Source organism: Prinia subflava, chromosome 15 (assembly GCF_021018805.1).
Source record: "Prinia subflava isolate CZ2003 ecotype Zambia chromosome 15, Cam_Psub_1.2, whole genome shotgun sequence".
NCBI lineage: Eukaryota > Metazoa > Chordata > Aves > Passeriformes > Cisticolidae > Prinia > Prinia subflava.
Window position 1 is genome coordinate 14,893,470 of NC_086261.1, and position 25,467 is coordinate 14,918,936.

At 40.7% G+C, this 25,467-nt stretch overlaps 1 protein-coding gene across 3 annotated transcripts in view; it reads right to left on the reverse strand.

Moving 5' to 3' along the window:
* Positions 1–25,467, reverse strand: part of SCAPER (S-phase cyclin A associated protein in the ER) — a 137,659-nt gene that overhangs the window by 27,870 nt on the left and 84,322 nt on the right. For all 3 annotated transcript variants that reach the window (XM_063412436.1, XM_063412435.1, XM_063412434.1), the window contains exons 24-27: positions 22,157–22,272; positions 15,047–15,170; positions 8,744–8,973; positions 5,011–5,166 (exon numbers count right to left, since the gene is read on the reverse strand). In XM_063412436.1, coding sequence (XP_063268506.1) covers positions 5,011–5,166; positions 8,744–8,973; positions 15,047–15,170; positions 22,157–22,272 — 626 coding nt within the window. The remainder of the gene's footprint in view (positions 1–5,010; positions 5,167–8,743; positions 8,974–15,046; positions 15,171–22,156; positions 22,273–25,467) is intronic.

The following is a 25,467-nucleotide window of genomic DNA, read 5'->3' on the forward strand; positions in this document are numbered from 1 at the left end:
TTTATATCTGAAAATATATTGTTTTAAAAACTGGCTGAGCTAACAAGCAGACAAGCCTCTCTAAGGGTATACATTATAATGTTTGTATACTTGAAATATATACTCCTGATTAAGAACATGGAGTGCAATGGAAACATGAGTTTCCAAGAGGCTTAGAAGATAGTCTGTTGGGGTTTTTTATTATTTGGAATTAAAAATAATCTTCAGTACTTCTTTAGAAAGAGATGTCACAATAAAGAGGCAAAATAATAATAAAAGAAGAACGAAGAAGTATTTAGCCCCTGTCAGACCTTGCTACAATTCCCACTGTCACGCAGGGATTGCGGTGCTGCACAGAAGGGATGAGGTGAAACCTTCCAGTAATTTCAGACACAAGCTGGAGTTAGTTTAACAGCAATTGCTGGAGCTGCTGTCCCTTGGAAGTGAGGAGCAAACCCAAGGTTCAGACAGACTTGCATCTGATCCACCATCCAGCAGCCAAAACAGACATTATCTTAATTACTGTAATAAAACCGAGCCCAGCCACTTCCATGTGGATCTGTGATATGACAGGCACCGTTTCCCTGGATCAGCCCTGCCCCTGCAGCTCTCTGCCCCTGCAGCTTGTAACCCACAGCTCCATCAGCTGCTGCCACACATTTCTACATCCCACCATGGTCTGAGAGAACACGTGACAGCAACAATTCCATTACTGCACTGCTCTGACACTGTATCTTCCTGGGGTAACGAGAAAGCTTGAAGGGATTTCTTAAATTGAGAAAACAGCAAAATTTTTAAACAGCTGGTGTTCCCACAGACCTACACAATTTGAGGGACTGTTATTTGCAATGCTCTCCTCGCAGTATCCTCCTTGTATCTGTGGTATTGCTCTGTACTCCACTGCTCCTGGGGAGAACATTCTGCCTCAGTGATTGACCCTTACACTGCAGTACTGCTCTCATTTTCCTCCTGTTCTTTGCATTAACTCTGTGTTAGTGTGAATTTATTCACGTGTACTCACGGACAAAAGTGAAACAAGGTATTAACTCTAGCCCTCCACAGAGCAACAACTAAACCTCCAGGACAGCAGCCTTGGGTCCAGAGAAACAGGGAGAAAGGGGATCTAGGCTTGATGAGCACTGGGCAGGAGAAGGAGAGGACAGAAGCAGAAGGCAGCAGAAGGAACAGAGGCAAAACCTTTGCTATGCTGGTAAAGGACCTGCCATGGAGATTTCACTCAGGACTCCCTCCTGCTTTGCAGGAGGCTGAGCTGAGGCAGCACTGCCATGCCTTTATTAATGCTCCCTGCACTCCAAGCCTGCTCACTGTTTTCTGTTCTGTGGGTACAAGCCAAGCACATTCCAGATGTGCAGTCAGGACCTGAGGGCCCAAAACAGGCCCTGTATCTCTCATATTTACAATGACACACTCTGGACAACAGGGCTGTCATCTTCACCATTGCTGCTCGACACCTGCAGTTCCACACAGATTTCAGGACATCTACATGGCCACACAACCCATCGTAATTACAGTGTATTTCATATTTTTCTTTCTTTCAGGTTAATAAAAATGTGTCTGTTTCCAATTCTGGCTACTGTTACTCCTAAAGGTGAGCAAAAGCCAGTTAAGCATTACCAAGGCCACAAATTTCAAGCCTAAGTATCAAATGTCAGGTTCATCTGCTCAGCAGAGAGAGCTCAATATTCAGACATGCTGCATTTTCTGATTTCTCCCTACAAACAGTAAGGGACAATGTCCTGTTTTCAGCTCTCATACACCTTTTCTTTTAAACTCATCAGGGAGGAAGGAGCTCTCACCTCCACTGTTAGCTGTAGATGTAATATAGCATCAGAAAAATGGGACTTCCAATTGGAAGTCTCAAATCAGCCTCAATGATTCTCACTGTGTAAGAGAAGAGGCTAAAATGTATCAAAACAAGCTTGAAAGAGGGTAACAAGTTATTAGGGTTTTCAACAACTGATCTTTTATATGTATTCCACTGTGTTTGGAAAATGTGCTATTTCATCCACAGCAAAATTTCAATTAAAAGAATAAATCAAGCATTTATTAGCCAGTATCAAAAATGATAATTTGAAAAGTAAGATCAATATCAAAGTTAAATCTTTTTTAAAGACCTGGATCATTAATGGAAAGAAGATCTCTCTTATACTAGGGTATGTTTACAACATATATTCAGAATAGATTCCCTTATTTCAATTACATTTTATGATTTTAAAATTGAAAATCCTCCAATTTATGTTTCTACATTAGTAAGACTTTTCTTTACTGTATCTAACTCCATGATTTTGGACTTTTTTTTTTCTACAAGTCTACCACAGTAATAAAAGAAGTCTTCTTTTCATTCATGTCTTAAAATTTTACCATCTACATTATATCAACCTGTATCATTATATATAGGCCTCATTTAATAGATAATGTTGATTTATATATATATGTATGACAATTTGAGGCTATTCTCTAATCCTCACTATTGTTGTGACACTTTGCCTTAGAGGTACGTGCAGAGAGGGACTGAGCTCTCCTCACTGCCTACAGAATTATTGCCATGAAATAACTGTCCAAATACACACTGGGTACCAATTCTGAGCTTGGTTTAGAAATATTCTGCTGAATTTGGAGTTTTATGAGATGTACTTCTGAGGAAGGCAGGGAAGTCTAGACTGACAGCTCTTCCTACCTCAGAGCTCCAGAAATGGCCCAATGCACTTTGTACCCGCAGGACAGGATCCTTTAATTGTTTAAAACCTGAGTTTCAAACAAGCACTTCTGGCCCTCTGGAGACAGGCAGATTACAGCTGCACTACAGTTCCCAACAACCTGGTGGGATCTGAAGGCACAGAAGAAAGATCCCACAGCTCTTCCAGGGTTTCCCAGTTGTGCTGAGCTGGTCTGAGCCCTGAGTGGTCCTGGTACCCACCCAGCATTTACTGTCCTGTGCCAGCTTCCCACTATCAGTGCTGTGTGCTGAGATCTGCACACAGACAGACAGCACTCTGTGAAAGTACTCTCAGGAATTTAGCATGGAATGACAACTTTCTATATGACAGATAACAGCCTGAAGAAGTTCTACTAAAAATACCAGATCAGTGTTACCCATCCCCTGAGTACCACCGAGGAGCATAAAGAAGTTTCCAACCTGGAACCATCTTATACAGGAGGATATATGAAAAGAACAATTCAAAATCACTCTTGCAGCAATGATGAAAGCCTGCCATTCATTTGGCAAAACCTCTTCTCATGCTACAGTGTCAGAGCACTTGAAATGCTTCCTGGGCTTCTCCAGTCTCAGTGACGAGCTCAGACCTTGGCTGCTCACAGCGGCTGGTGACTGCATGGCCAGAGGGGTGCAGGCAGGCTGCTCTGGTGCTCAGCTGAGCTGGAGAATGACAAAAGCTGACTGGGAAGGCTGCACTGCCTCCACCACCACTCACCAGGAATGAAAGAGGCGTCTGTATTCCTCACAGAGGGGCTGCCTTTTGTGCTGCAGATCAGGTATCACACATCATGTATTACTGTAGAGTAACACATTTAAGAATTCAATAAATTTGAGCTCTGTTTCTGCCACCTTAATCTGTGTTTGGCAGTACTTTTTTCCATTTAAATCACCTCCAACACCGAGGACTTCTGTAACACGACAGAATTACACTCTGCATTCACTGCTTAAATAAGAGTGGGCTCAGGTGCTGAAAGATGTGATTTAAACTGCCCTTCTAATCAGTTACATCAAAGCTTTTGATCTGAAAGACAACAGTTTTGAAATCTCCAAGTTCATTCCTCTCATTTCTTTTCATGCTCAAATGAACAATCTAACCTGGCATACACCAACAACCAGCACCTGTGGATAAAATCCAGAGCGTTGCTGTTTATGGAGGTGGTAGGATCAGACATTTCTTGGTGTAACTGTGAAGAAAAACACTCATCCCTCCCCAATTATTCTGGTGCTACATAGAACAGATGTTCTTGATGGATGTACTAGTGCAGTGCTGTACTATTTTGGGGTGTAAAGATCTCTAATATTTTGGTGAAGTGTGTGCCTGCTATAGAAATTGCAAATATTGTATAATTCACTCTGGGCTAGAACTATTATTCCACTAACAGAAGGGTCATTTTTTATTATTTTCTTTAGTGAGTATTTGACTTCTGGCAGCGCTCTGCTGGAATTTAAAATGTCAAGTTGGCAGCTTTCAGAAAGGGAAATTTCAGTAAGTTGGGATGGTCTCTTTGGGCTCATATTTCTTGCAGTTCTTTTTCCATGTGTCTGTGTCCTTGGCTACCAGCAACAGCTCTTACCTACAGCTTTGTTTCTTATCCTATGTTTTATTAGCTCTAGTTTTTCAACCCTAGCATCATTTTACCCTTCAGGAATGCATTGTAAAGTTCTGCCAGCCTTGATTTTTCCTGAAGTGTGTAACAGTCATGGTGTGGTAGGTTCTAGTAAGTGCAGCCCAAAACTCTGAGATTTTGACTCTCTCATGAGTGTCAGGCTGCTCTACACTGCAGACCACAGAAGTCCAGATTTGTTGGCAGGCACAGACCTCATGCACACTTCCCACAACCTTGGTTAGGTTACTACAACAAGCATTTTGCATTAGAAAATTCCCCAACAAATCCAGTGATAGTTTTCTTTATGGAAAACAGAATTCCCCTACTGACATTAGTATTTTAAAGAACAGGAGCTGAATTAGGCTGCTCTAGAGACAAACCACAGAGACAGATCAATTAAGAGTTGATTTTAGCCGATAATAAAATATCTTTTGCAGTCCTTGAGACTGGACACTTAAAACTATCAGTGATAAAAGCCTATGAGGAATGATGACTAAAGCAGGTAAAGTTCACAATTCCGATAAATGACTTACAAGAACCCAGCTGGGTGCAGGTAACTCATTACAGTTTGCTGGTGAGAGGTGAGCAGAGGACATCTCCAGCTCTGCTCTGTCCCTGTGTGTCCCACGGCTCTGGCTGGCAGCCTCAGCCTCAGCCTGACATCACGCAGTGAGCCAGTGCACCCACCTTCCATTGACGGCGAAACACAGCTGGCAAACGCCGTGCAACACGGCCGTGGCGCTCTGCAGGAAACTCGCTGCTTGGGGGTTCTCATCAACAGGCCCTTGCACAGACAGGAAACAGCAACACAGCTTGTCCACCAGCCCTATGTTCACCACGTAACTGCAAACACAGGAAAAGTGTATTACAAATATAGTTCCACAACAGTTACCAAAGCTGTTACAAAAGAACTAATTTTGCATCTCTGCTATCAAACCACTCAAAAAGCAGGTTGTGATTACTTAAATACTCTTTCTGAAAGGGTTCAATAAAACAATTCCAATTACAATAACTTCAGATCTGGCTCTCTGTGACTATCAGTAGTTTTTGTTACGAGATCTGTCAGTTGTAGGATAATTTGTATTATACTGTACAAGAAAGATGAGTGTAAATGTTTATTTTAGCGTACTGCTAGAAGGACAATGGAATTTTGCCATAGTTAGATGATTTATAATAATCTTGATAGCTCTGCAACAGCACCATTTCTTTTTAGCATGAAGAGGTAAACTCTGTAGAACACACTAATTCAAGAAGACAATGATGTTACCCAGATAATGTTTTATAGCAATACATACATCATAGCAGCCACTGCCCCATTGGTGGGCTTTGTTCCCCTCTTATAAATACATATGCAACATCTCAGGGACCAAGAGAATATTAACAACCTTCTATCATCAGTACACAAGGATCAGGATCAAAAAACCTTTTCAGGACTCAAATTCAATATACAGAAAACTATGTGGTGATTTTTTTTTCTAAACTGAAAACTCCTTTCTTTTTTATTAGGGCTGACCAGATCATCATTGGTGATCCACAGATCACAACTGCTGAAGTTCCTTCTCTGAATTTCTAATAGCTTGGAAACATAAGTCAAAAAAATCTGCTCTGCACCCTTGTACCAAGATCTCTCTGTCAACAGCAGGTTCTCTCATATTTTGATCATTACCAGCTCTATTTAAATCGTGCACAGATATATTTTTTCTGCATCACTTTGCTGATATCACCTCACTTCACCTACTTTCCTTTTCTACCACAACCATCCAGCTCCTCAGACTTCAGCCCATCTCAGTCACCATATTCTGCTGACTTAGGTGAGATCAGCTCTCTTTGTGGACACTGAAGTCCTACTGTCACCACCTCCCTTTCTTTCCCCTCTAATTTTCTTTGTATTTTCCTCTACTCTTACGGAATGGGAGAAACCTCTCATCAAAACTGGAAGAACTGTTGTTTTATCCTGTGCCTCCACCTCACCTAAAAGACATGGGGAAGCAACAGCCTTCAGTCACTCACATGATTTCACTTCTCCTATCCTGTCTACACCAGCCCTCCTGTCCCTGTGATCCCTGTCCCACCAGCTGCTCCTGCAGTCCCCTGGCAGAGACTTGGGAAGGCTCCTTGGGAAGGGAGCACCATTGGCTTTCAGTTTGCACCATGACCAGACCACCCTATCCAGGGAACACTATCAAATAATACTGATTCTAGTGAATAAAAACTATTGATTAGATGATGCCTCTCACAAAAGCTCACAAAAGTACAAGTGTTTATTAAAAATAAAGTATTCCCTCAGAACATGTCCTACAGTCTGATTTTGAAAGAACAGAGGCTTTGACATTAGGGAAGAAACCTTGTCCTTTTCAGACACTGCTGTTGCTCCAAGACAGATCTCTCTTCAGGGTTAGAAGTGAGACCTCCTGCCAAGGTCCACCCTACTGATACAAAGCTTTTGGAAGAAGTGAAGGAATTAAGAATAAAAATACACTGACATAAAGCAAGAAGTCAAACTGCAGCATGGAAGATTTTTAAAGCTGCTGAAGTACAACAGTTAAAAACACTTAAAGATGCACAAAGGTTATTAATTGCACACTCATTGTGCAGGTAAATTTGTCTGTTCTATTTAGCACCATGAAAGGTTACTAGAGTTAAGTTTCTTGCAGATTTTGATCTAAGCAATCCACAAAGGTGATAAACAAGTCCTCCTGCATTAGTGGAATAATTCCAGGAACATAGCTGGGTGTTAGATACATCACAGTCACAGAGAAATGCTGAGTGCTGGAAACAGCTCCGAGAAATAAGAGAGGAGAGGAAGAACTAAATAAAATAGAGCTAATACTGATAGATGGTGGCTCACAAAAAGGCACAACCTTTCTCATCAACATTCTCTTCCCTAGCAGCATCACTACAGCACGACATCTGCTAACTGTGTGCACTGTCCCCCTCCTTTCCACCCACACCTGGGCACAAAGCAGCTGCTCCTCAGGCAGGGAGGAAATGGATGGGAGCTTTCAGTCTGCTGGGACTATTCCTCACTGGCATCCGGAGACAACAGGAAGATGCATGGAGCCCTCCTTTCCTTGAGGAATTGAGCACACAGACAAGTGGAATGTCAAAGCTCTCTAATCTACTGCCTTCATCTCTTTTTACCCACAGGAGCACAGTTGAAATAACCTGGCTACCCTTTTGATACCCAGAGAGCACATAGATAATTGGTGTTTATGCACCAGCTCTAACAGTCCCAAATAGAAAAAAAAAAAATTCAGTGTTCCTCTTTCTTCCCCCATCTTCCTAAAACTCTCACTTAATCAACTCCCCATGACATATGATACAATGACCTGGAGGTGAAAGATTCTCATTAATGACAGAATTTGTCTGTTTTTGACTGGTTTAAAATGCCCTCTCTCTTTTTTTCCTAATTGCACCATTACCCTGTCATCGTGCCTTTCATTCCCCATTTCTAACCAGATCCCCTGAAGTGCCTCAGGTGAGGGACCTGCTTGGATTCTCACGTCTCTCCTTATCTTGAGGGTCTGCCTGTGCTGAGCCCAGTCAGTGTCAGATGTCTGCTCAGCACAGACCTCCCACCCTCCCATTCATAAATGGGCCCAATACAACATCCTGAAATTTCACACTCTATCAAAACCTGTTTGGGGAGAAGGAGAGTTACATGAGAGCATGGAAGTTTTAGAGGTCACTGGTATCTATGACAACTACTTGTTTTGCTTTCCTCCTCCAGATGTCCTCTTTGTCTCCATCAGCATCAGGCCAGACTTTGAAATGTCTGAAGGCTCATTGTGACACGCTTTCAGTAGCATATAAAGAATTTCATTTATATTTATTTATTTGATAATTTGTTGGTAACTCTTTATATAGTTTACCAGTGAAACGATATACTTTCAGCAATCTAATATACTGCTGAATATATATTAGTTTTATATATTTCAAATATGTATTAATTATGTATGTACTAATATATTTAGGTTCAGCTATTAAAATGCAGCTCCATGGTAAGATCAGATTCTAGGAATGACTGGGTGATTTTTATAATAGGAAATGTGCATTTTATGACAAGCTTATATGAATGCATGTATGACATGAGAGACCACAGGCAATGGGCCCACATGACTGGCATAGAGAACTGAGAGAAAAATATATGGAAGCTGGCTCCTAGGTAACCAGGAGAGAAAATTAATGGAAAGGACAGAAAAAAATTAGAAGAATCTTGAGTTTCTATATTTCTTTGTCTACAGTTTTTTGAAGAATATTTTTGACTGAAAATACAGTATTTCAATAGTCTTCTTGACTATCCACACAAACTACTCTCACTGCATTAAGGTTAAAGCAGTTTGTTCCTCTCTTAAATCAATGCAATTTGCTTTCTCTCCCATAAAGAATACTTAGACAAGTTTCATTATCTTTTTTAAACCTGATTAGGTCTTGGACTCTGCTGCTGAAGGCTTCCACTTGTGAGGATTTACTCTTCACTTCCTGTAGTATCTTCAGCGCAGTAGAGTGGTTGTTCCCATCTGGGAAGCTGGAGATGAGACATCTGAAAATCACAGCAGCTACCCTCAGAAGTCCTGTTGTTAAACCTTCAAATACCTGCTTATTTACACTTCTGCCTGCAGTAGCATTATGGTCATCTGGAACACTAACCTAAGTAAAGAGAAAAAACCCAGAAACAACCAGAATTCAGTAAAACGAACCAAAGTTTGTAGGGAAACATTTACAAATTTCCATAGCTTACACCAAAAGTAATAATTAAGTAACATTCTAGCTGATGGACATTAAACCATTTCAGGTACAAGATAAGGTAAAGCACATAATCCAAGCTGGACCAGAATAAATCAAACCAAAAGAATGCAGCATCTGAGAACCCAGGAAGCCTGATAGCAGCAGAGGATGTCATTAGTAGGATTGTGTTCTTATGCATAAAACATCATCAGTGACCACTGCACTTGTCCATCAGAGGTCACCCACTTGTCAATCATGTCAGAAGCACAATACCCAGTTCTCTCTGAGCAGACCTCAGAGGAAGCTCGTTTTTCTAAATCCTTTAACTAGAGCCCACTCCTAAAAAGGTGAAGTTGAGCTGTACAACCTATAAATCTGAAGATAAATCCACATGCAGGATACAGATCTGGAAGGAAATCCTCGTGGAGAGTGTAATTTTTAAAAAATTCATTTAATTTTTCCATTTCTGCAGTCCAAGGTAATTTATCCAGCTGAAATCCTGCCCTATTACAATCAAACAGTAAGTGGAGTGTGTGTGAAGCCCTGCAGTGTTCGAGGCAGACACTGGCAGCACTCAGGGCTCCTGGAACATCCCCGTGCCTGATGCTGCTGGGCCAAGCCCCACATGCCCCTGTGGAGCCTCTGCCATGGCCTGGGGGATGACACAGGCTTTAGGGATCAATACTGGCTGAAAAGTCATTTTCCTTCCAGGTTAAAATCATTTGCACTCAGTATATGCAAGTGAGGCCTGAGAAAAGCATTCCTCCTCGAAGAGGTATCAGGAGGGATTTGGTAACACTTGGTGACAAAGAACAACATGCACATTTCTTTATTATTCATTAGCTCTGAGCCTCGTGCTGGTACTTAAAACTCATTGTAATGCTCTGTTTCTGGTGCTGAGCCAAGAGAGCAAGTGAGAAGTCTTTAGCTGCTTATTCAAGTTCAATAGGAACAACAATACTACGTTGCTCCAGTAACATTTGTTGACTAAAATAATTCATGCCTAATGATACCAATTGCTCACTGAAACAGACTGATTGAGCTTTGCAATGTGTAAATCGACTTGAATGTGGCGACTTTGTGCTCAGAACATTACGTTTAAAAAATTGCTAACAAATGCTACTTACTGCATTTTTCACCTCAGATAAAAAAATCTATGTGCTATTTCTTAAAAGATTTAATAATATCTTGTGGCAGAGCCTTTGGTTTGCTGTAGTGAACAGCACTACAAGTGGATAATGTCTGTTTTTGTCTTCCAGTTCAATGTACATAGGAGAAATATATATTCTAAGTATATAGTCCTTAGCTACAAAAGTTCATGCTTTAAAATAAACTGCTCTTCCTAATTTGTAAAATAAATAGACCTGGCACTTACTAGAGTCATTTATTGCAGAGCTTATTTTTCATGTTCACTTTTTTGGGAAAACATGTGTGTGTTAATTAACATAAAGTGAGAACAAATGTGTTTTTTTACACAGTGTTATGTTAAACAAGAAATAGAAGAAAATACTGCTTGACAAAAAAAGGGTAAATTTGAACTTAATTCCTTGAAGAGTTTCCTTTTATACTAACTCAAATGAGTGACAAGAGATCAGCTCTTTTACTGAAGAAGTGATTAATGGGATACTGTGAAAGTGTGTTGAGATTTATGTTCAAAATTAATTGGTGTGCTTGCAGAAGCAAAATTAATTGGGGTGCTTGCTTGTTGATTATTATATCAAGCAAGGGGGTAGGAAATCTTAAGATTTAATAGTGTAATTATGAAAGCTTTCAAGCTCTGGTTTCTTTGTGTTAATTACACAAGGAGTTAATGATATTCAGAGAAACTGTGTTGAACATGGGCTTTGGATGGGTAAATGTAACAACATTCCACATTCTTAAGGTCTAACAGGTTTAACGGTTTACAAGACACAAATCTACAGGTGTGAATACACACTTAAACTGATTTGTTGAGTAACTGGTATAAAACATTTTTCAATCACAATGGAAAATCAGGAAACACGTAACTACTGTCCAAACACCTGGCAAATCCAGCACCTCAATGCTATTTTAGCCTTTCTGATGGCTGACTGTGCTGGGCCTGATCAAGACTCCTACTTTCTTTAAGTGGGTTTTTGACTTGGAACACTCTGGTGACCTGACTCTCAGTTCTGGTACAGTCTCCATACCAGTGATAAGCTATTGCTCAGAGAATTCCCCTGTGCAGGAGTTCCCATGCTCGTGCAGAGCTGCCATAAGCTCTTCAGCTCTGCCCAGCATCTTGGGCTTAATCCCGTAAGATGCTGCACAATATGGCCCCAGTCCAGTAAAGCACTTAGGCACACATTTAATATAGCTGAAAATGCTCCTCTGTTCTGACTCATGTCACCAAAATACCTCTGCAGATCAGAGCACGTTCTCCTTCTGTGCTAACAAAAAACACCAAACAATTTCCAGTTAGCAATGTGGAGGTCCAGTACTGACAATTCATTCATATTTTTATTTCACAGAAGACATAGTCCTCCACAGCCATGAAAAATTTTAAATGTAGAGTTGGTAAACCTGAATGGGAAGACTTCAGACCTTTAGAAGCATACAATTTCTCTTCATTTGGTCAATTATTTCATACAATTCTTCCATTGGGCTTGCCTCACTATGTCAGAAGTGTCAGTAGGATGTCAGACTTTCTATGCAGCAACTAGTGAACCAAAGAAATGGAAATGGCTCAGGAAGTGCATGGGCTTGAGATGGTGCAGGTGAAATTTTCAATTTTCAATTCCCTACCCCTAAACACTTCAGCATGTCATCACCTCTACTGCAGCCCTGTTTTCAGGATTTACTACTCTCCACATGGGCTGGTTATTAGGGACTGAGGGAACTGCCATAGAGCTGAATCCTGTGGAGACAGATGTAACTTCAAACTGCACTAGAAGAGCTCAGCAGCACAGATGTGCCTTGGATTTCACAGTTCTTGCCATCATCAGAGCTAATATAGAGCTGCCTTATTTGATGCAGCACTGAAGATTAAAAAACTGACCACAAATGGTGAAGAAACTATAGTGTTTCTGGATGTATACTGGCATTCTGAAGAACCCAAATTAAATGGCAGCACATTCCAGGCAAGATGTGGAGAAGAATTACTTTCCTGTGGCTAGATAGCCAGATTAACTTAAACCCAGTAAAATTTCATAGCCTACTTACCTAAATATAGTCCAAATTTAAGCACTGTATTTTGGAGAAGGAAAAAAGCAACCAATAACTGGGTTTTGATCCCTACATTAGTTTGATGGCTACTTACCTAATGTTCATTGCACATTCATTAATGATGTCTTACTTAGAATTTCCAGATACTATGCATTGAAAGATTGCCTTAAAAATAATCACAGTGATCTGTCATGATATCACACAGGTATGGTTTAGGGATATGTTCTCAGGTATCTTTGGGGAAAGTGCGTGACAGCTGTCACTCAACTGGAAATCAAACCCCCAAAATATGAAACGATCCATACATGCTTATAGCTTGGTTTTGTTAGTATGAAACCTTCCAGAACAGACAACTAGAAAAGCTGCAATTTTTTTGCAACTATCTTCTGGCTACAGTAGACAAAGAAGAGCAGAGACAGCAGCAAATAAATGAAGCTCCAACTCCAGCACACGACTGGTATGAATGCAGGTGGGAAGGTTTGATCCATTAATCATGGAAATCAGGAAACATCCCTGCTTGCCCTCAGCAGACACTGATTTAGGCATTACCTGAGCTAAGGAGGCTGAGGAAGGTAACAGGGTAATTCAGGCTACAGCAGGTTTCCTACCAGTCCCTTTAAGCAGGACATAAAGAAAGGCCTAAAGAGGACAATTCAAATTATTAGCCTGGACAAGCTGGATGTCACACACACACACACTCACAAGAACCCAAACCAAAACTAAGTCCAAATGAAACTGGTTGGAAATAGGGTTCATACTGGATGTATTCAAGATGATATTGAAATGCTTCTCAAAACAGTACTGTTTCTGTGTTCAGCAAATATTGGTGTACTTGTTTAAAAATTTGTTAAAACCTTGCAAATGTATATTCTCATTTATTACTCCTGGTATTACTTTGGGCTTTATTTTCCAGTGTAAGTGGAAATACACATGATATGGGCAAAGGCTGTATCACACAGCTCATCCAACCAGGAAAAGTGGAGGCAGTTAAAAGTCTCTGGGGGTGTATTTTACTATTTTAGTATTTGGAGCTACTCTCAGTTTGTACACTTCTTTTTTGTAAAAAAAAAAGAAAAAAAATCAAATTTCATCTGATTTATTATATTTTCAAGAGAGAAAAATCTGGGTTAGAAAAGCAGCACTGTTTTTGGGTTTTGTACTCAAATATGCACTTCGTGGAACTATGAAGATATCCCAGTTTAAGGGCCAATTCTGTATGAAGAGAACATAAGAGACTTTCTGTATAGGAAAGAAAAGTCCACTGTGGATCATGGGAAACATTAAGCTGTAATTACAGTTTTGCTGCAGTTCAAGAGTAGTATTTGGCAACAGATTGAAAGGAGCCCTAAGTGCAGTAAATTTTCCTCCTGTAGTATCTCCGAGCTGTAGGTGGCCAGCTCTGCCTAAGAAATCCGTCTGTGTTCCTTCAGGAAATGGCCGGGCGCTCTGCAGCGCTGCCCCGCAGCAGGGCAGGCTCTGGCACCAGGGTGAGCCTTGTCACAGTGAGGTGTGGAGGATTTCTGTGGGTAATTCCCCCGAGGCTGCAGGGCAGGCTCTGGCAGCAGGGTGAGCCTTGTCACAGTGAGGTGTGAAGGATTCCCCGTGGGTAATTCCCCTGAGGCTGCAGGGCAGGGTCTGGCAGCAGGGTGAGCCTTGTCAGGGTGAGGTGTGGAGGATTCCCCGTGGGTAATTCCCCCGAGGCTGCAGGGCAGGGTCTGGCAGCAGGGTGAGCCTTGTCAGGGTGAGGTGTGGAGGATTCCCCGTGGGTAATTCCCCCGAGGCTGCAGGGCAGGGTCTGGCAGCAGGGTGAGCCTTGTCAGGGTGAGGTGTGGAGGATTCCCCGTGGGTAATTCCCCCGAGGCTGCAGGGCAGGCTCTGGCAGCAGGGTGAGCCTTGTCACGGGGAGGTGTGGAGGATTCCCGTGGGTAATTCCCCCGAGGCTGCCCCGCAGAGCGGCACTGCCCGCACACCTTTCACTGCGTGCTGAAAGCTGATACCTGCAATCCTCTTGGAGAGATCTGCGGGACAGCGAGCGGCAGCTGCTCACAGCACAGGTTTGGGTTTTCTTTGTGCCAAGAACTCGGATAGCACAGGCTGCGTTTGGGTTTTCTTTGTGTCAAGAACTCGGGCTATCTTTTAAAGTGTTCATCAACACTCCCGTGGCTTGTTGGTTCTAACAGCGTCGCTTAAATTATTAAAAGTATGTACATAACTTTTCAATTAACAAACTGCTTGGCTCATGAAAATACATACACACAATTTATAAGTAGAAAACCAGGACTAAATATCTTATGATGAGCAGGTCACTATGAATTAAAAATGAGTTTTCAAATAAAATATTTAATGACATTTCAAATTAAATGAAACATTGGAAAATTAAAACTTTCATTGCTAAAGAGTCCTATTTAAACACTTCAGCAAATCAGACTCTGGCAATGTGTTGACCTGACTTAGATTCCTGACACTGAAACAAGTAAGAATCAAACATACAGAGACAACTCATTATAGTCTATACTTTAAATATTCCTACAGGGTGAGTTAAAGAAAACAACCTCAGAAAATGCTAAAGATAAAACAATATCCACTCATAGAGCTCCTGGTACACATGCCTTGGCAGAAGTTATTAATGAAGCAAATACATCAATTTCTATGGAGTATAGTAGATACAGGCACCAAATACAAACTACAAATGAATTTTAGTCTTTCAAGCCTTTATTCTTATTTACCTCCAGCATTCTTATACTCTAAATACTTCAACATGTTTGTGAAGCATGCAAGAATTTCTAAATTAAAAAGAAGTTATTTTACTTACTGTAAACTGGTGTATCAACAGGTCCATCAGAAAAGTGATCTTATTACTAAAGAGCACATAGGTGCAGTTTTCTATACAGTTGCTGCAGGTGAGGCTGTAAACATTTACTGTACTACACAGTGACCTAAAAAATCAGAAGGGAAGAAAAAGGAGAATTTTACTATCTACAGTAAATTAAAACCAAGTAAATGGCAGTACATCAAAGAGCAAATCTGCAGGAATTCACATTCATTTTCTTCAAATTGGGATTCCAAACAGAACTAATACCTTAAATGAAATTACTTAAATCACTTCAAAAATGTAAAGCCATACTTATCAGGAGCCACACGCTCCTTGGATATGGGACTGTCCTGTATTCAAAACTCCCACCAAAACCGACACAGACTATCAGCCAATCTCCTCACTTGGACGGGTGATATTTCCCTGTGTGTGCCTTAAGCTGATATTTCCCTGTGTGTGCCTTACAGCTGATATTTCCCTGTGTGTGCCTTACAGCTGATATTTCCCTGTGTGTGCCTTACAGCTGATATTTCCCTGTGTGTGCCTTACAGCTCTGCACACATGAGCTCCTCCTGGCAGGCCCCTCAAGCCCCACGGGCAGCATTTGAAGCGGTTCCCAGGCCAGCAGGGCCGGTCGCAGGGAGACACTGCCAGCAGTGCCCAGCACAGGCAGGGGGACCAAGGGCCTGTCCCAAAGCTGTGGTGCCACTGTCACCCACCCCTCAGAGAGCCTGCAGCCCCCCTGTGCTGGGGAGAGGGGGCAGCTTTGCAATGGGAACAACACGAAACACAAGCACATGCACAACTGCCCTCTGCACCACAGGCAGTGACTGCCCTCTGTGCCAACTAAAGCGTTCTCAACACAGGCCCTGCAGGGAAGCTGGGACCAGTCCTAGAGAATATTCTCACAAAGCTTAATCTTACCAAGGAGAACCCCATTTCAGAATAAACAGAAAGTTTGACCCTTGAGCTTTGCTTACTGCAAAAGCCATCACTGTTCCTTCACACACAGATACACAACACAAATGCATCATAAATACATCCAATAATAAATACAGATGGTTAGATATTCAAATTGTTTCTCTAAAGTTAACCAACATAAAAAGAACTTTTACTTTGTGAAGTTTTTCTAAACATGCGAAAAAATGTGACTGAGTTCAAATAAGCTCTGAAGAAGAAAATAAATTATGAGCATTGTTGAAAGGTCATACAAAAGTGGGACTGCAACAAACACCAAGTTACTGCACCGAAATCATCAAAGCTGGTATTTAACAGAACAAGCCGCAGACTAATCCAACACACTTCTGGAGTTTTATGCTTTATCTTTCTCTTATAATGCTTTTTAAAACAACAAAATTATTTACACAATAAGGACTGTGGCTTTACTGATGCTGGGCTCATTGCTGAGGCATCTGGTCACTCAGCCTGGCTCCCCAGAGCTGAAATGGAAGCCTCTCACATACATATACTGTATTTCTCAAGCAAAGGAGAGCTGGAAGTGCTCAGAGGCCAGGAAAAGTGGAGTAAAATTTTTCATTTGTATGGCTGGGTAGTTTTCTCTTCAGCTGGAGAATTTAGAAAAGAAGTGAATGAACATTTACACTTCTCTTTTTCTGAATATCACCATATTACTGGTTATATTAATTCAACTGTACTGGTAATTAATTTTACTCTACTGCCTAATTAAATCCATTTCAATCTGGAGCTTACGTGACGTGAAAACAATATCAAATAATTACTTATTGACCAAAGGTTAATTTTCATCTATTTCACTAAATTTTTACCCTACAAGTATAACACCTAGAGCTAATTGAAGCAGCCTGCTTCACGTGCATTTTACAAATCTGTCTTGCAACACAATTCTCTCTTCCTCTCCTGACTATATAAGGGGATTTAGTTCCCTTCTCTCAGTAATGCTGAAAAATATTTTCATTAGGGACCTCCTTCTACCTTTCATGGAAATTATTCCCTTGTGTAGGTATGGTTAGAGGGGGAGAAAGAAGAAACCATATTGGTAGTCTCTATTTTCTGTTGAGAGGATGCATTAAATCAGCTTCTGTCATTTTACCAGCTATTCTAAAATAAAGATCAATTCTATTTAAATATAAACATTATAATTCATCCAAAGTGTCAAATATGAACTTGTAGGTTAATTCTGACAGCATTTCAGAGTTCTGAGGTGATTTAGTTAATTCACTGCAATAAATGCTTTTTGATATATGGGATTCCTAATTCCTAAGAGGATCATTTATTTTACACTTGAAAACACAAAAACTCCCCACTTTATATAAAGACCAAATTCCACTGCAAGAGCGCCTCACGCTTTTGTATTTCCCAAGTGAACCTCACGTCACAAAGAGTAGTGGCATTTCCAGAGACCCTGATAATGCATTTGAAAAGGTGCTGGAAGCAAATGGATGTCAAATTAATTTTTCACAACAATAAAGAGGGTTGATTTAATTGATACCATAAGCTTGCTAGCAGCAGCTCTGCTGAACACACTCTGATGGCGGCACCGCTGCGGCTCTGCCTCCCGGACTGGAGCTCGGCAGTGGCAGCACAGAGGAGTCCCCAGGTGGTTGGCAGTGTTAAATGGCAGATTAGAGACAGCACAACTAATTTCTTGGCTTTAATCTTATTAAGAGAACAGCAGCTGTCAACTGTCATCATCTCTGCACAAGGCCGCCAAGACGAGGAAGGGGCTGCAAACAGCAGAGTCACAACTTTATTTAACCACACCTTAAACTCTCTGGGATGAAAAAGCCAAGGCATTTCCCAGCATTTGCTCCCTTTTGGAAGACAATAGGTGCTCTGAACTGCAGAGGTGTTCTCTCCAGAGAGCCCAGGCCAGGCACAGGCCTGCAGCTCTGCAGAGCAGGTGGTTATTGATTACAGCTCTTGCTGTAAACTTTGGATCACACCCTCAAAGCAGCTTTGCAGCTCTGGCACCAGCACGTTCACTCCACCCCTCCAGGCTGCCCTCAGATGCGAGGCTTTCCTCCAGAGTAAATCCAATTATAAAAACCTCCTTATGGTACACAAGCTTGGAGCAAAAAAGAAATCTGTCTTTAAACTAGATACAAATATGCATCTGTATGTTATGTTTATTTTACATGAGTATGAAGGAGGAGGATTCATTTTAATCAAGTTAGATCTCAACAGTTTATATGTCTGCACATGATTTTTTTTAATGTTAGCTCATCTTCATTTCCTCAATTTGCCTGATATAAACAAGTTGACAAACTTTAACTTTTATTTAAAAAACTGAGGCATTAACAGTATGCAATCATGCAGAACTAATCCATGATAGTGCACCAGGATACAGAGGCAAGAACTCCACTTTTGCTTTACAAAAACCAGAGCATCATCAACATACAACAACTCACCTGTTTCAAGAGTAAAGCTTTTCTCTATTCTTACAACTTCTGATGTTACAAATGAACATACCTTGATTACCAGTGAATAACTCTAAAAGCTCAATTTGGCAGTGCAATAATACAAACCTAAATATTAAATTTAGGATGTGTTATTTCAGTAGAAAATGGCTCATTTTTAAACAGTTTGAATATTAAGCAGCACTCTGATGAGGAAAGGGATCAGTATTGGCAATCACCTGCTGAGTTGCAAAGAAATGGGAGGTGAAATATTACTAAAATGGTGCACTAAGAATGGCTGTAAAGTAGAATGGGTAAGAAACCATCAAGGTAAGAATATGGATTGAAACAACAATAAAACTGCATGAACAACAACATTGCAGCTTAAGAAGTGTATGCTCCTAAACCCAGGTAAAAATCACAGAAAACAAGCTATAAAATCAGCTCTTAGTTCAAAATTGTTGTTACTGAAAAATGTCATTTGTATCAATGCTATCCAAAACATTATGGGGGCACTAATTTCTTCTTTTTATGTATGTAATTATGGTTTGAGCTTTTTTACCCTCATAATATTTGCTTTAAATAAATGATGCAAGAAATTGTATGAAAACAGAAGATACATTAAACTTGACTTCAATCCCATCTTAACTTGTAGCTGAAGTCCAACTTTGTTCCTTACAAAACTACTGCCAATTTCTGATTTAAAGTACTCGTCACTCATGGAAGTCAAAGCATTTCCCAAATGCTAATTAAACAAAGCCTGCAAGCCTCATTTGTTAGCAGGTTTGTTACCAACATGTCATGGTAAATGAGCTGCACATTGCAAGGCAACCCAGGGGAGGACACTCATCTCCTGCTCTTCATCTGCAGGCATTAAATGTTTCACCTTGCAGCTCCCATTTTCCTTCCTGGAGAAGGGTAAGGAGAATATCACAGGGCTCTGAAACCTTTACAAACTCTGCTGACTGTGTCTTGTTTTGTGCAGAATTGGATAAATCCTGGAAAACTACAAATTGCTGCTTTAAGAAGTAATACAGCTGGATATTAATTTTTATGTTAACTTCAAAAATAAAACTTACTATAACCAACTGCTTTCTCTTTCCCTTTTTCCAGAAAAACTGCCCCAACACCAAATGTATCATCTGTCTCATAAATGTCAAATCTTCCTCACAGCATTTCCCATTCTGCTGCTCTGACTACCAAGCTGGACAGTGGTACAAAACAACAGGCATATTGTTAAATCTTCTGATAATAAAGCTTTATCTTGTAGACATGGGATTAAAGTTCTGAGCTGCACCATACAGCTAGGATTTTGGGGAAACAGAGATGTAGATAATAGCTCATGTAATCTCCTCACCTACTTGTAAAAAGCTTATCCTCATCACAAAGCAACAGACAAATTCCCAATTTAAGATGAGTACAAACGCTTAAACATTCCAAGAACTCACAAACAATCTGAAGTACAGCAGTGTCCTTTAGCAAAGAATATTTGGCTGGGGCAAGACTGGAGGGCAATTCATGAAAGGTCTTCATTCAACTTTTTTCCACAGGGCTTTGCTTTGTCTTTAAACAGAGAAAACTGCTGCTTCATTAGATTCAAAGTTCCAGGAACTCAGGATGTAAATGACATTTGCACAAAAGAAAGAAAAGTAACTTCAAACTTGTTTCAACATTAAATGAGAAATGTGATCTGATTTTCTTCCTCATTTAAAGAATTAAACATATTCTATGCTTGCCCTTGGTTTTGAACCACCCTCAAACACTCTGTATGTGAAAAATCTCTTAAATCCTTTCAGCGAGGCCATACCAGTACCCATGGCTATGGTTTGTGCCTGGTTCAAACTGATCATAGGAAGTCCCCCCCTCTGGAATTATTGCCTGCTCTCGACAGTCGAGGAGCAGGTTCTGCACAGAACATTCTTCTCCACCAAAAGGCCACAGAAACACCAACAGAGGAGGCTCTGCAGAACCAAGACCCGTGGGCCATCCCAGCAGAGCCCAGATTCTCTAGGTCAGACTCAAGCAGTCAGACTCTCACAGACCAACCCTGCGAGAGCAGTTTGCTTTAGAGAGCAGGATCCTGTGTCAAATTACGTGCAAGCTGATGGATAACTTCCCAACTTCCATACTTCCAGGTGCCTACAAACTGCAGACTGCAGCTTGCTGTGAAGTTGAATGAAATGCTGTACTTGAGGAGCGGAGCACAGTTCTTCAGAAGATGTTTTTAACACACAATGCTGTCAGGACAGTTTATATTAATCTCCTTTCTGCCCCCATATTTCTTTTGGAAATAAAGCTAGAGGAAAATTTGTGTTAATAAAACAATGTTTAGAGAACTTTTCAAAGATGCAAAAACTCTTTTTATAGTTCAGTCATGAAGAGGCTCAGGAATCTGAGTGAGCACTGGTCTGAAGGGGATGTGAGTCAGACAGTGACTGTCAGAGAGGAGAACCTCTGATCAGCTCTTTGGATGTGATTTCTGTCACACAAATGTGGCTGACACAGGGCTTTATTCATCAGCACACAAACTCCTTCAAGACCTAACACAGCCTCAAACTGCCTCACAAGCTTCAAACTCAGTGTTTTCAGTAACATAAACACAATATTCCCAAAACTTCTCAGAGGTTACCAAAGCAAAACTGTTCTTAAAAGGAAAGAACAAAAATCGAAGATGTACAGAAGGTGCACATTCTAAGAATTTAGAGCTCAATATAAATTAGGCTTTATGTGGGCACACAGTGCAATCCTGTCCCTAGTGAAGTTTGCCCCACATTGATGAGATAACTCAAAATTAGAGACTCTGCAGATGAAGAAGCCCCAAGGCTGTCCCTGAGCTGCTCACCACAGGCCCAGCATTGCTCACCAGTGGAGCGGGCTGGACCTGCAGCAAGTGCCTTTGGCATTACTGCAAGGGCAGGAATTTTATTTATTCTCTTAGAATTGCAAAATCAAGTTATTTAAAAATGTTTTTTCCTTAGTGCTCTTTCCTAGCACTTCACAGTTATGTCCCACAACATATTATCAGCCAGTTTTAATCCAAATTGTCACACTGTAGTGCCTAAATTACAATTATACCAATATTACAAAATAACTACAAACAAACAGTGACAACGGGACACACCAGGATATCTTGGGTTTGTACTAAAACCATGCCTAGCTATGCTCTGGAAGCACCTATGTGCTCTTGACTGTATAAAATCTACAGTTAGAGATTAGGGAAAGGAGCACACTTTTGAGTTACCAGTTTTTGCAGAAATTCTGCTTACTCACCACTTTTTTTTAAGGGATTAGACATTTAAACCCTTTCATTCTTCTGTTCTGTAAAGAGGAATTTCTTTAATCCACAAGAATTTTGATTTACCTGTTTGTAGGAGCCCTTTCAGCCAGCAGTATCTTACAACGATTTAATTATAAAAGCAGACAGATTCCAGTGAATTACAACCCCTTAAAAAATTCCCCTGCTTCCCACTAGAGATCTCTGCAGACTAACTTCAAAAGACATGTACCTCCTCCTCTGTTAAACACAGTTTCATCTTTTCTCTTCTCATACAATTAGCTGCTGCTCAGATATATCACAGCTCGAAATAAAATAACCACGTTAGGAAACCAGAGGGTGAGTGGAAACATCTGTCACCCTTCATGCCAGCAGTTCTTTGCTCTGAAGTCCAGCACAGGACGAGGAGAAGAAGCAGCAGTGAAGCAGCAGATCTGAAATGAATATTCCCATCATACTCACTTAAAGGGAACCCGGGCAGCTGCACTCAGGCTGGTGGGAGAAGTCACCATCTGAAGAACATTTTCAAGGGCAGTCAGTCCTCCTGCAGCCCGGAATGCAATTTTATCTGCGGTGTTCTGAAGAAACACAAAAAGAGAACCAACAGAAATTAATGAAACGTCTACATAAAGGGTACATCTGACAGTTGTGGATTCTGTCAACGTAGAAAGTCCTTAAACATTTATTTATTGTGTTGGACACTTTTGAAAAAGAGCCTTTCACTGCTCATGCACTTTCTTTCTAGAGCAGGAGTTGAATGTCTCAGGAGTTATTATTTTCCATTATCATATATACATATCCAGTACTACACAAGTAATACACTTGAATACTATATTTTCTGTAAGGATATACAATTATAGAGGTTTTAATGAAGTTCATCTTTACCTGTTGCTATTATCCTTGTAGCTATACTGCTTTATATGATTTTAAAAATACAGACAATCTCTAGATAGGTAATTCCTCCTTTTTACGAACTTCTCCAGCAGGAGCCAACCTTCAGGCTTGGTTTATAAATATGCATAAACAGCTTAGGCAGATCCCTTTCTCCTAGGTGTCCGCACAGAACTTGCACATAGCGAGCAGGATTTTACACTTAAATACCATCCTGACATTATTCTCACAGTTTGCAAATTACTGGGGTTTTGCTGCAGCAGATAGAATATTTTTATACTCTTTTCCTTTCCTGCAAAATTGGTTTAATCTCCTCTTTTTACAACAGAGCAAGAAAGATCTTATTCTCTGCTTCTAAGCTGCTGATTTTGTAGTTTTATTGGCAGTTTGTATTTGATCATCTTGATTTTGTCAATGATGATGATATTCTAGCATTTAAGAAGCAATTTTTTTTCCCCCCCGGTGTTGCAAGTACTTCATATACAGGGAAAAAAATGGGAAGTCCTCTAGATGCACAATTATTATTAGTCTGTAAAGGATGTATTCTACTGCAACAGACTGTGTAACAGAAAAAACTCCTAATGACTCTGACAATACAGTATTTATTTGAATGACTACAAAAATAATTAAGCAGCTGTAATATGTTTTAGTTGGGCAGTATTTTTCCCTGTGAGATCAGACATTACACACAGAAGTACCTATCTTACTCTTTATTTAAATCATGCAACTTTCTCTCCATGAAGTTTCAGTGGAGCAAATAGCTATATTGTATTTAATTTATTAGCTACAGAAAAACTATTCATCAAAGTCAGATATTCAAAAAGGAAGCATTTTCCACAATTACTATGAACTGCATTTAGATTTTTAGACAATCAAAAGATTTATCTTCCAAGGAGTAACTAACCTCAAATGAGTGGAAATCTGTGTGCCAACTCACCAAGCAGTTAAGAAAATCAACTAGTGATTTCCTACAGGCTGGTTGATAAGTATAATTTCTAGCAGTTAATTTTAGCCCAGTGAGCCAGTAAGTGTGCAGAGTTATTTTTGAGTTTCACTCATATATTCTTCCTCTGCTTCCTCTTCCTCCCACCTAAAAAAACTCTCAAAACCCTGCCTCCTTAAGCTCCCTTGGCTCCCAATAACACTTTCCACCAACTCCTGCTAGAGCCATAAAGAAAAGACCCAAACAGCAAAGAAACAGTCCTGCCATAAATCATCATTATTGACTCTATTTGAGCACCTTGGCTCACAGCCACAGCTCTCAAAGCTCCTGCGCTGCTCCCCAGTGCTGCAGCACCCCCAGCCAGAGCAGAGCCTTTCTAACCCTCCTGTGCTGGCGCTGAGGAAGCTCCCAGGTGTACAGAGAGATGCTGCTCTCTGCACTGCCTTTCCCTGGGACGGGCACAGCCTGGCAGTGCAGGCTGTGAGCAGCACAGAGCACAGAGGAGCTCAGAGCGGGGCTGTGACACTGCTCATTTATCTGTCACTGCTCCTCCAGCTCCAAAAGTGCCAGCACTTGCCACTTCTCACTTTCCCTATTTCTCATGGGAGATTATGCCACAACCTATTAGCTCTTGTGGCAAGAAGTCTTTCCTGTCATTCAGAACAAATATGCCCTTTCTCTATTTCATCCCATTACTCTGAGTTATATCCGATTTATGGCACTCATTTTGTTTGTCTGCTCAGCAATTGCTCCTTTCTTGAACTTGTACACTGCTTCCTTTTCCTCCTTGGCTGTTTCTCAACTCCATGTTCCCTTCAATGCTAAACTCCAGCTTTTATATTTTTTTATGTGAAGTTTTCTTATATGTGATTTTTTCCAGAACTCCTCTTTCCTCCAAAAATACCTGGTAATGAAGTGCCCAGAAAAGAACTTCCCCATATCTCAAATCAGTCACTAGAGCCACACTGAAAGAAGCAATGTCTCCCTGTTCTGAGGGGAGGTTTTCATGTATCTATTCTAAAAATATATACATTTTTTGAACCTGTTTCATTTCCTATTGGCTCTCCTTCCATTTCAATCTGGAGCATCATTTGTTTTATAGACAGACTTTTTTCAGAGAGCCTGGTTCACTTTTGTCTAACACTTTACTAAAATACTACTTATCAAAATACAAATTTGCATTCTAGAAACTTCTGTTACTACTAGTTTTCTACCAAGCAGAAGAGAGTCTGTAATTTCTTCTGATTTTGTACAATTTAGCTGTATGCCCTAGCACTCCTCTTTCTAGATTACTCAGAAAAATTCATTTGGATCCTTATGAATGAAAATAAAACCCTGACGATGTGAATGGAAGAGAAGGAGAAGGTTCTGTAAAAGGAAGATACAATCAGCAGCAAAGGGGGGAAGACCCACGAGCACAGTGTTTGTTACCTGTGCTCACAGAGGTCTGTAAAACTGCCATGCAGGAATACATGGCTTTTAGCACATTAATACATTTCTCTCCAGTGATTCTTTTAAGATGGAGATCTCTGAGGGTTCCTAATCCATTTCTTGGAAGGCAGTGGTGATGCTGAAGTGGCTGCTGGTACCTGGACGTGTGCATGACCCTGGTCCCCGCCCCAGTGTCCGGCTCTCAGCAATCCCAGGATCAGGCACAGCTCCTGCAGCAAGGCCATAGCAGCAGAAAGGAAAATGAAAACGTGCCCTGTGCACAAAGGAGCAGGAGAGACACTGGAACATTGCTGACATGTGCAGGGTGAGCACCACGGGACTGGAGGAAACACTGGAAAAAGAAATTGTCCCTCAGCCACCTGTGCCAAGACCTTGTACTGGTGAGCTGCTATAAAGAAACACCCCCAGTGTTGAGACATATTGTCATTCTATCTCTGAGGCAGTCAAATCACACCAAATTATTTAAAAATACATCTGAATTAATTCC